This window comes from Parambassis ranga, chromosome 22 (genome assembly GCF_900634625.1).
Source record: "Parambassis ranga chromosome 22, fParRan2.1, whole genome shotgun sequence".
Classification (NCBI taxonomy): domain Eukaryota; kingdom Metazoa; phylum Chordata; class Actinopteri; family Ambassidae; genus Parambassis; species Parambassis ranga.
In genome coordinates, this window is record NC_041042.1 from 16718591 (window position 1) to 16731180 (window position 12590).

Genomic DNA, 12590 nt, shown 5'->3' on the forward strand with positions numbered 1-12590 from the left:
TTGTTAGGAAAGTGTCTCATGGTCAAAAACTGGTGCCCCAGAGCTTCTATGGGCGTGATTCTCTTTGCAGGATCTGTGTGTAACATCCTTTTAAGAAGGCTTAAAAATGCCCTATTGTCTTTCCACTTCTTGACTGTTTCTGGGTCTTGGCGCATCTTGAGCAGATCATCCACACAACGAAAGTCTTCAGAAATACCACCATAGTCTTCGCTGTGCATACTGTTTGTGGTCATGTATTCATCCCTGGTTTTCAGTTGCCATGTGTGCTGCTTTCCATGTTTTTTCTTCCAGAAAAATCTTTTAGTGTACATCCCTTTATCCAGCACATGTTTAGCTGGCTGACCTTGCATCTTTATAATGATGCTTAATTCCTCAAATGGATCCTGGATAGGAAACAGATGGGAGTTTATATACATGAAAGCCGCCACACATCCGAGAGACCACATATCCACAGCCGTGGTCACTGGGAGGCCCAAGGTTACCTCTGGCGCTCTGTAACCAGTAGGTTGTATGTGGAAACCTTGCTCTATTTCTGACACATCAGAGGCTAAACCAAAATCAATCAGTTTCACCTTTAACGGCTTTTCATGACTAAGCATTATGTTGTCTGGTTTGATATCCAAATGTACGAGACCAATGCTCTTGAGTGCATTCAAAGCCACCAGGGTCTGGTGCAGGATTACTCGAATCTCATCCACAGGTAGGTATGTGTGGTTTTCCATGTAGTTGTGTATATCTGTATTTAACTTTTCCATTGCAATATAAGTGTAGCTGCCTTGCTTGAAATAGCCATAACACTTTACCAAATTGCACTTGTCCGGATCCAAACATCTGAGTTTCTTCAAAACGTTTATCTCCCTCATGGCCATCGATCGATATTCTTTCCTAATACATTTTACTGCCACATTTGTCAGACTGGGAAGCCTGTAACCATTCAACACGGTCCCAAAGCTCCCCTCTCCGATGAAGTTTGTGAGTAAGTACCCTGACATTTTCTGTGTTTTAAACACACAACGGTTGTTACGCATGACATCATAACTTTAAGGATGTCATGACAACCGATGATATTCTAGAATTTTCTCCTAAAACCATGACAACCATCAAAACACAAGAGTCCTTCAAATTACAAATAACATGTAATTGGCTTGTACAGCACAGCATGGCATTAAATCATTGTGTAAATACTGACATGTGCCATCAACAGGGCACAGCAGGAAACATGGGTAAAACAATAAAATTATTATTAAGTTATTAAAATATTCTTGTACACCTACAGTTTAAATTTAAAGTATGTGTTTAGTATGTATTTAGATTTTTCTGCCTAAGTTTACAAATACTAGAACTTATATACCTGGGGTGATATTAAAGGCAATTAAAGCAATGGTGTGAGCTTGCAGGTAGTGTTCACCTTCAATCCACGATCAGGCTTTTTAATTTATCTGTCAGAGCTGTGCTCACTGACCCAGACTAATGCATCATTTCATGTGCATGGGGGAAAGGTTGGGTTAACACCCCAGCCTGTATCTTTCGAGAAATAAAACCCCATTAAGTTACAGAAAGCTGGAGGGCTCCAGCTCAGGACGGGAGGTGAAAAAAAAAAACACAGAAAATCGCAGATTCACTGGCTATTAAGTCTGAAGGAGCTGCAGCAGATTGGCCCCATATGCAAGCATTTGGACAATTATTTATAACACACAAACAAAACAACCACAACCTTTGTCCTGACGTCAGTGCCACTATATAAGTATCCATCCTCATGCAGTTTCTCTTGCCAAGTTTGCTTGTGCCATCTCTCCCTATCAATACATTTATTATTTTTATTTTCAATAGCCAGTTATTTTTAACTGCTAGACTGCTTCTCTGCCTTTTTCACCATATTGCAACACAACCACGACATGACACACACACACAAAGCAGTGTTTCCCCATCCTTGAAATTAGGGAGCAGCCAACCCCTCCAACTTACCTTATTTACCTTATTTACCTTATTTGCACGATGACATGTGGTTTCTGTCTCTACATGGTGGTGTTTTTATAATTCACTGCTGCTGTCTGCACACATGGGCCCGGTGCGCATATACACAGATTGTCATTTTAATGTGTTTAATTTGTTTGGCTCTCAGCATATCACTAAAACAATATATATACAAAGCATAAACCAGTAAACTGAACATGATTATTGATGAGTTACATTTTTCCAGCAGGTACCAGAGAAACAGTACCATTGCACCCATGATTATTAGACCAGAATCTTGCATGTGCGTGTGAGATGAAATCAAATGTTGACCACAAAACAAGTCTTAATTGAGAAGAAACAAAAAGATTCTTCATTCTTTGGTGTCCTTTCAAAGCTCAGTAAAGCTGGATGTTGTATATAGCATCTCTCCACTGTATACTTCTTGTAAATCATGTCATGCCTTAAGAACTGTTCCTGTTGCCTTTCCACCACATCCAACCAGTTTGACCGTTAACACACTTAGATCTCTGAGTGCAGGTTTACTTGTAGTTCCTAGGATTCATAAAAGTAGAATGGGAGGACCAGCTTTTAGCTACCAGGCACCACTACTATGGAACCAGTTACCAATCTGGGTCTGAGAGGCGGACACTGCCTCCACCTTTAAGACTAGACGTAAAACTTTTCTGTTTAGTAAGGCGTACAGTTAGCCTTAGACTTTGTGTGTAGGGCTGATAGGTGTAGTTATAGTTGCCTCAGCCACAGGTATAACAGGTGTTAGGGCTGATAAAATCTTAACTTTTAGCACAGCTATGCTGCTCTAGGCCTACGTTGTCGGGGGGCACAAACATGATCCACTGAGCACCCTCTGACCTCTCCTCTACTCTCCTTAGTTTGGCTCATACTGGTAATATCGTCTCATACTATGTGTTTACTCTCTTCCTCGTAGTTTTGTGCCTGACTCTCGCTCTCTCTCTTTGTTTGCAGGTCTCAAGACCTGCATACTGACCTGCAGTCCGGCCCCTGATCTCTCCTGTGCTCATTGACTTCATCAGCCTCTGCTGCTCATCTTTGCTTTGATTCCTATCAAATTACTATTACTACTTGTAGACTGACGATATATATAGATATCCATTATAATATAATCACCGTTTCATCTTGCTGTCATGTTTGCTCTGTACTGTATCATGTTTTCTGCATGTTTGCTCCTCTCTCTCTCCTTCATCCTCTCTGTTCTGTCTCCCTCTTTTCCTCTCTCTCTCTCTCCTTCATCCTCTCTGTCCTGTCTCCCTCTTCTTCTCCTCCTCTACCCGGCCGACTAGCAGCAGGACTGGTTCCTCCTTAAATAGACGGGTCCTGCTCAAGGTTTCTTCCTCTTAAAGGGAGTTTTTTGCTTTTAAGAGGGTTCAGGCTCTGGGTCTCACGCTCTGAGTTACTGTGAAGCACTTTGAGACAATTTCTGATTGTAAAATGGCTATATAAATAAAACTGAATTTAATTGAATTGAATATTTCTCTTCTGCAGCTGGTTATACAGCATGTCTATGTGTGGCATGATCTTGTGACACAATACTAGGAAAAAACAAAAAGCTTCATCTTCCAGCATTCTCACATAGCGGCATCTCTCTTCGTAGGGCCATCAAATGCTTCTCCATTCCGTATGGTCTGAAAACACTTCACTAGATCATCCTTGTGCTCGTACACTGTGTTAACAGGCTGTTGAAATTCCAACGTGTTGATGATGCACTTGGAAGTCGATGCACCACCACCTCATCAAGCACTGCGGTTCTCTTGCTCGATCTTGTGAAAAAAAGAAGCAAATCCTCCCATGTCAGAAAAAGTGACCTAAGTGATCTAAGGGATGCGAGTTTGCTTGTTGCCTTACCAGGTTTAACTGGTGGGCATAAGAGTGAACGTAGTGAGCGTTTGAATAGATGTCCTGTACCTTACGCTGCACTCCTCCAGTGGCACCCCTCATACTGAAGCCCCATCATAGGCCTGGGCGATCAACTTTTTCAAAATTCAAAAAAACTCTCTTGAATGTTGTGGCGTTGGTCAATGTATCTCAGTACCAGGACTAGTTGACACCACGGCGCACAACTCTCCCTCCCCTTAAATAAATGGCAAATAGTAACGTGATGAAGTTGCACTCACCACAAAACTGAGGCACAAAGCTGCCTCCTGTAGCTGTGTGCCTCGTTCTTCTTCTCTGATCCTTCAGTACTCCGTGTTTAGTCAAGTAATCACGCTTGACATTATTTTCCCTTTGGACGCCGTTTTCTTTGCACTTCAGGCAGGTTCAATTCCCCAAAATATCCTGCTGTGTCTTTGAACCTGTGGTCACCATCCACTTTTTGTTTTTTTAACACCTTTGTTCACAGCCGTACAAATCTCTGAGCTGCACGACACAAAATAAATAATTTTTTGTTAATATTACTGTAGTGTTATTCAGCAGAATATTGTGGGTAGTTTAAATTTATATATAAAAAATAAATTCTTATATTTATAAAAAACATTTGGGCTGGATCATATATGTTTTGGACATCTTGGTGTGGGCCAGATAGAACGTTACAGCGGGCCAGATTTGGCCCGCAGGCCTTGAGTTTGAGGATAAAAGAGTCCACAAGGTGGCGACAAGTCACCGCACTACTACTAGCAGCTAATACTGCACACAATCATTTGGATATAGTTCTGTCATTACTGTTGTTTTTCAGCTCACTTAGATAATACTAATACTGCTCTCCCTTATTTTGCCTCATCTTGTTTATATGTCATACATCATCCTCCCATACTGGTACTGACAGACCTCGCTTTGTCTCTAGCTTGTAGTAATGCTAAAATCAAACAGTCCAATCAATTCCTATATTACAATATTATTCAAATATTTTCACATTTCTCACAGGTGTGGCTCCTGTATAAAATGAGGTAAACAAAAAAACGTCAAATTAAAAACACAGATGTAGAGCAGACCTGTTCATAGCATAAGGGTACATAGGACTGACCTATCTGTATGGAGGAGATCAGAGGAGAGAGTCTGTCTAACCTAAGCATCAATTGCCATGAATGTACTTGAGTCACCTTTAAACCTACACACAGAAGAGCAGAAAAAGTTATGGTCTACTGTGAGCAGGCCTGATCGTAAAGTCTGACAGCAGCAGGGAGGAGCGCTCCTTCACACAGTGCGGATGGTAGTGTTGGGAGGTTCGACTCGTTACTGACTCGATTCAGTTACTCTCAAACCCTAATGTGAACGAATCTTATTGTGAGTCATTTAGTTCATTTTTATAGCCGATGGCGCATGTTCCTCTGTAGTATAGTGCCGCGCATTGATATAGGTCAAGCGGCGACGTGCATTAGGTGTGAAGCGTTGTGTGTTGCTATGGTAACTGGAAGTCTTGCGTGAATAAACAGAACTGAAGAAGCCTTGGCCGCGGTTCTCAAACACTAAATACTGAAGACAACATGGTTTGCTTCAGCTGACAAAGTATAATACACAACTACCACAAGCAATTCAAAGCATGTGAAAACATAAGAGAGCAAATACACACCACAATAAAGCACCTGTTTTTTTTTTTAAATCAGGAAAACGGCACAACGCACTATTCTCACGGGCGGGTCTTATTTTGCTGCTGCTGGTTTATCTGTTAATAAAAACCGCCAGGCTAGGCCACACACACCACACCAAAATCCCAACAATATTTACAAAAACACAGAGGAGCCAGAGATCGATTGTTTAGAGTTCACGCTGTGTTGCAGGCAGAGCTCAGGTGATCAGCTCCGCACACAAGCAGCGCGACACAACCGGTCTTTTTCCACAAAGCTTCTCCCCTGTACCCCCAGAGTTTAGTGCAACCCGATCAGTTCCCAAATAATATATACAGAATATTTATAGTTCAGAGTTCGAGAGAACGGTCCAAATGAACCCGTGTCCCTCCGTGAGGACAAGATCAGCAGTTCCTCGGTGAGACGTCGCTCCATTAAAAAAAAGAATAAAACGCGATCTCACCAAACTCCAGTCGTTCGGGTAAATCCTTTTTAGTCCTGGGGTAATCCACTGTCTTTGGTAAATCTACATTGTCCGTAGATTCCACTTAGATCGCGGTGAATCCAGCCAGGGAAAAGGTCCACTCGTCCACCTGTGCCTTCCGTGTGTCTCCTGAGTTCCCCCCGTGTGTCCTCCGTAGAGACATCTAAATGTTCCGCACAGATATCCCACACCTCCGCAGCGTAGATTGGCAGGTGACAAATATACATACATGACATTTATATGTGATGAGAAATAATAACCTCTTTTCTCTCATTTCTAAAACAGCCATGAACGAGAGTGTGCTGCTTCCCACACAGCGTGTGTGGAGCCCGTCACGTGACAGATGAACGAAGAACGAGAACGAGAAGGAATCCACAGCTCTGATCTGTGCAGCCTGAGCAGCCTATCGCATGACAAATGAACGACGGACGAGAAGGAGAACTGCTTCTTACACACTGGTAAAGTTAAAAAATATTTATCATTAAATGAACACATATGTGCAGCGGAGAGGATGAAGTACAGGAACTATTAAAGTATGTATTATTATATTTTATTATTTAATGGCGAATAACACTAAAACATATAATTTTCGAAAGCATTTATATACAGACACACTTTACATTATATACACAATAACTCTACACATCAACAAGAACCAAAGACCACTAATTAGTTATGATAGCGTACACTCTCAGAAATAATGTGTTAAATTTGTACCTTTAAGGGTCCAATGGCTTGTCACTGGGGCAGTACCCTCAAAGGTACACGTATTGTACCCCTTAACCCGGGAACATTTCTGTACCTTTCCCGTTTGTACCTCATAGAGACATTTATGCACCCTGGGGTACAAAAATGGACTTAAATGGACTAGGGACTAATATGTACCCCTGAAAAGGGTACAAATTTGTTCTCTAATGGGTACTGCCCCAGTGACAAACAATTTGTACCTTATGATGGCAAATTTGTACTAAAACAACACAAAATGGTCCAAACATATTTTATCCAGTTTATTGATTTGAAAAAGTTATTAAAACATATTAAACAATCAGATTTTCACATTTATAAATCTCTTCTTCAAACATGTCTCGGGGTGGCATATAACTTGTCTTCAATATGGTACATGTCAAGGGACTGAAAGTCCATTTCTTGTCCTGGTTTGATTACACTCCATTCACTCTCAAAACAGATGTGTTAAAAATAACATATCATGTGTTAAAAATTAACACATCAGCGTGTCTAGTTAAGGACAACACATTTTGTGTTGCTTTTAACATAATCAGTGTGTAAGCACATCTAACACACATTGTGAGTTAAATATGTCAACACAAAGATGTGTTAAAAATAACACAAAGATGTGCTATTTATACAAAATTCGTTTTACTTTCTAATACAGAATTTATATGCTCAAAACCCACTAGAACACTCAAATTTGCATTGAATTCAAGTGACCTTTATTCAAAATAATTCTGTCACTGCAAAAAAACATGAAATATAATTTCATGGCAAACATTAACATACATCAACATTAAACAATGGGATGACCTGTAAATGATCACTGCAGGGACATCAGGTTACACCATCATAAACTGCATGACCACATAACAGGCAGTACCATTAACTATCCTCTCCCAAATTTTGCAAGTAAGTAACTGGCTCAGGTGTGTCACAGGTAAAGCAGTTAACAGTAATGCAAATTTAGACAATCAATTTGTATCTGGGATTAATATATAGTGCATTTCCACTGAAAGATGACAGCAAGTCTAGGGGTCTGATGTCTGCTATATCGTTTACATTTATCATTTCATACTCATCAGTCCGCTCCACCACATATGAAAATAGATGGTCATCAAAATATTTAACAGTTAAAATTTTGAGAAAAATTAGCACCTCTTCCTTTTCACAATTGGGAACCATATGTAAAATCTCTCCAAACAGACGCTCCTCTCTTGCATCACAGTTTAAAGCAAGAACACAACCCATTTTATATGTCTGACCATGCCAACAGATAGAGTGAGCCACATGAATTTTGTTGCAAGTGCCAATATCATACCCATGTTGTTTCAGATTTTCAATTAACAGATTACTTTTTTCCAAAGATCCAACCATCACTGGAAAGCCGCTTGGTACAGTCATTTTTTTCATCAGTGGATCACTAAATTTCCAATTATACACTTTGAACTTGATTCTTGTAAGCCAAAGTCTTAGAAATATTTATGAAATTACACACAACATGAGCATGCCTTTTCAGGGGACCATGCTTACTCTCAAATCTCATACACCATAACTTTAAAAGTGGGCCAAACTTTATCATCATGCGCCAATAGTGAGTCATAAAATGATGTTTTGGAGTGAGTGGTCTGTCTGCATGCCCATTTTGATAGATGTGAGGTTCTCAGGAGATGGTCTGATCCTTTTGGTAGCTGTTATCCAATCCTTGGCGGACTCTTCTTCCCCTTCTGAAATTGCTTGTAATGTTATAGCTACTCCAGAAGCCTCACTGGACTTTCCGCGTTTGCGATAGCGTCTCTGATCTTCATGAAGGTTTCTCCGCAGTTCCTCAGTTTCAACTCAATGAATCCACAGTGGGACACTGGATCATAAAAGTGCTCCTGGAACACATTTAAGCAAAGGAAATAGTTTTTATAAACGGCATTTTCACCATTTTTATGTGAGTATCATGCTATTGCTTTTATTATGAGCTCATTTCAGACAATGTTTTCTGTACCTATTATATCAATTGACTAATTTATTGATGTTGAACACTACTAAATTTGTTTGTTCAACTTAATTTCTCCACGGCAATTAATAAAGTTAATCTTAATCTTAAAAATGTGCAAAAACATACATTCACAAACATTAATATCTCAAAGTGCATTTCATTTTAACTCACTTGATTTTCAGTGCAACTGAAATATCAAATATCAAGGAAGAAAAAAATAAGATGAGGAAAACACAATAAAATTAATACTAATAGCTCTATAATAATAATCTCTATTACCTCAAAAACTGAGATACCTAACCTTAACTTATCTTTAACAATAGATTTATAACAAGTCGTACAGTAAGCTTAACTAAATATTGCTATGCAAAATTGTAATCAACTGAATGACATTTGTTCACACTTACAAATCCTTCATTCGCCTCTTGTATCTTGATCTTTAATGATGGGAAGATTGTTGTTATGCTTTTAGCCAACATCAGTTTGTCAGCATTGGAGGGGTAACTGAAAGCAAAATAGAAGATTTTGAGCCCAGAAAAAAATTTAAAATGCAATAGTGTAATAAAGATTACATCAAATTTTAGTATTATGTTATGAGATAAGATAAGATAATCCTTTATTATGTTTCATTTTGGAGCACATGTACTATAAAAAATGATGGTCTAGATGAATGATCAATCAACTCACAATCCCCGTCGCTCAACCAGATCGCTGACACCTGTTCTCACAAGGAGTTTTCTGGATGCCAGAGAGAGCGTTCCAGATTTTTCATATTCGGCAAGTACACTTGGGGCTTTGTTATTAATTAGCACCACCAGATTGGCTGCATCAAATCTGTGCACGCCATCATTTTCTCCTTGGCATTTCTGTGAAAGCAGATTACAACACACATATTGCATTATACACACCCTCTTCCATATATAATAAAACAACATCTGTAACCAATAGATATTGTAAATACCTCCAGTGGACCACTCTGACAAGCTTCACTAGCACTAGGTTCAGTCTTTAAAAGAAATAAATGTCAATGCTAATTGTGAAGATTGTGTGACTGTAAACACTCATTATCATAATGACACGTACCTCCCATTGACCGCCTGCACCTTCAGTGTGTGGTTGAGCCTTAAAGAGAAGATGATGTTATTAACTGACCTAGAGGGGCCGAGTTTATAAAGAATGTGCACAGGTTCAGGTTGGTTTTGTGCCATTTTTGGAAATAGAGTAACAAAGTGTACCTGATTTTGATTTGCCTCCACACATTCAACTTGGGTCCCTTGTGTTGATAGAAAGATGTGATATCTATCCAAATCCTTCAATTCCTCCTCATTCATGTCAACATCAATGTATTCCATGAAATCAGTATTATACTTTAACAACCTGTCAAGCACACAGCCAGTTTGCTGGGCTAGGCTTTGATCAATGAGATCCTTGGCACTGTTAACATGGAAAATGTTTTTAGCAACTTCTGTCTTATCTTTAAAAGTGGTTACAAGGACTTTGCTGGGTTGCAGGTTATCCTGTGTGTTCTGGAAGAGGAAGACATAGTTACAATAAGATAATCTGAACTATCAACACAGCATACAGACATAAAAAGAATGATGATGCAACTGGGACACTTTTTTCTATAAAATAAATGTCAGAAACACAAATAAGTATATCAAATTACTTATTTACACAATATTATTACTTGATTTCTTATTGTCACTATATAAATCAATTTTCAGAAGTGTCTAAAATGTCTAAATGTTTTGTCACTGAAATATTTGTGTGGCAAAAGAGCGCTGTTTACTGTGAGCGTCTGAGAGTAATAACTCTCCTGTTCACCCGGAACGTCTTCGACGTAACTTCCGGGTTAGCGTAACAAAACACAGTAACGCTAATAAGCCAAATAAACGTTTCCAGTAAGAAATAAGAGTGTATAATAGGGGTATACAAAACAACGCACATTCCGACTAAGATAACGGTCCGCTATGCCCCATTATTGCATTCAGAGCCGCTTTTCAGACGTGTCGACGATCCAGCTAGTCAGGGGAGCTACTCCTCGTCTTCAGAAGACATCTTTGATACACTATGTCAGAGCACAAAGGCTCTACAATTGGATATTTGAGCTCCTTGTGATATCGCTCGATAGTTTTGATTGGACACTGACCTGCCCATAGAACAGCCCATTTACAACGCACAAGCCTGAAGTGTCCTCTTTTCGAGGAAAAAAAACAGAACGCCTCTAGCCATTACCATTCCTGAGATATGAGCGACTTTGTAAGACATACGCTCTCATGTCTTATACGACATGGTCGACTCCCCCCTCCCCCACACACCACCGCTCTCCCCAACACCGCGGCGGAGAGAGCTCGCGCTAACAGAAGGGAGATAACCAGACCCAATTCAAAAACGAAGCGCCGTTAAAAACACACACCACCACCAGTCCCAATTTAATGTTAGCTATCCCCACCGCGGTGTCGGGATTAATCGTTAATATCCACCGGGTTTCATGCCGTGTTCAAACGAGCGACTATATAAAGTTCAAGTCGAATTTATGTTGTGTAATTTCGTTAATATGGTATAACACCACAACAGAAGTCTGTCTTGTGCTAGCTAGCTTGAAAGCAGTCCTGCTGAACAAAACGTAAACTGTATCATGAATTCCCTTAAAATGCGATTTAGTTGGTGGATTATTTACATTCCAAATTTACCCTGACACATTACAGTTGGATGATATATTAAGTTAATATATTAATGAATACTTACCGATTGGTAGTGGTGCAGACCAAGCGAGGCACCCTCCATCTTCTCTGTGGCGCATAGGCCAAATGATTAAAAAAGGACGCCCCCTTCCCGCCTAAACCTGCTACTGCACGGGTTTACCTGGGCTGAAGCACAGGGGTCTTCTAGATTAACTGTAACTAAAGGTCAAATCAATTTAAAATCCGTCATGTAAAATAACACAGACTGTGTTAAACTGCCCATTATAGTAAGTGTGTTAATAATTTTAGGCTTCTTAACACTTTTTGTGTTGAAATCAACACAAAAAGTGTTAAACATGTGACAACACATTTTTTGTGTTATTTTTTAACACATCCTTTCTGAGAGTGTTCCAGATCAACACTGACTCTGTATGCATGCAGGTGTGAATCATAAACAGTTGGGATAAGAAGCTTTCCACACAGAAACCACAGTGTGTTAACATTTAAAATATATTTGATCATGAAAAAAAGAGGAATATCCTCTGCATGCAAGTAATCAACAATGAAAACATCTTTACATGCATATTTTACACTGTCAACAAAGACCCCTGAAACACGCTGCATGTTTTTAAATGCATCCTCACTTCCTTGTATATCGACAAGACATCTCTGTAGCCCAAGTGGGAGCGATGAAAGTAGGGTATGTGTACTTGTCCCTATCACAATCTCAAATTCATCAAGAACGTTGGTTTGAGAAAACTCCCAGCATTGTCGCATCTGGTGCCTGTCACTTAAGGTTTTTGCTACATTAATAAAATTTCTGCAGCTACTCGCAACAGTCTTGAAATATTGGTGCTTTGCCTCAAAGCGCATGCACCATACCCTTCTTAGGGGGCCGTACATGGCTATAAGTCTTGCGTAATGTGTCATGTAGTGGCATTTTGGAGCGATGACATTGCCAAAAACATCCTTAAGTTTTGTTAAAAATTCACAAACAAGCAAGTTCAAAACTGATAAATGTTCTCTTTTGATTTTAGGGGCAGTTACTATATCAACTATGTCACAACAGAGCAGGAATACATTCCAATAACTGCAACCAGGTGGAACGCGGTGTGCTATTAAAAGAGGCAACAGCCTAAAAAGACACCATTTCTGAGCAGCAGACCCTGAAATTCCTAAGCCCTGCATTAGTCTCTCTGACAGTTGTA

The 12590-nt window shown here is 39.7% G+C and overlaps 1 protein-coding gene across 1 annotated transcript; it reads right to left on the bottom strand.

The window, feature by feature from the left end:
• Positions 1–7413: 7413 nt before the first annotated feature.
• LOC114427964 (uncharacterized) lies at positions 7414–11770 on the bottom strand. Its single transcript, XM_028396213.1, has 7 exons — positions 11447–11770; positions 9934–10224; positions 9782–9820; positions 9660–9704; positions 9386–9564; positions 9106–9202; positions 7414–8588 (listed from the first exon to the last, which is right to left on the bottom strand). The coding sequence occupies exons 1-7, from the start codon at positions 11483–11485 to the stop codon at positions 8460–8462; spliced, it is 819 nt and encodes a 272-aa protein (XP_028252014.1). The 5' UTR covers positions 11486–11770; the 3' UTR covers positions 7414–8459.
• Positions 11771–12590: the final 820 nt, after the last annotated feature.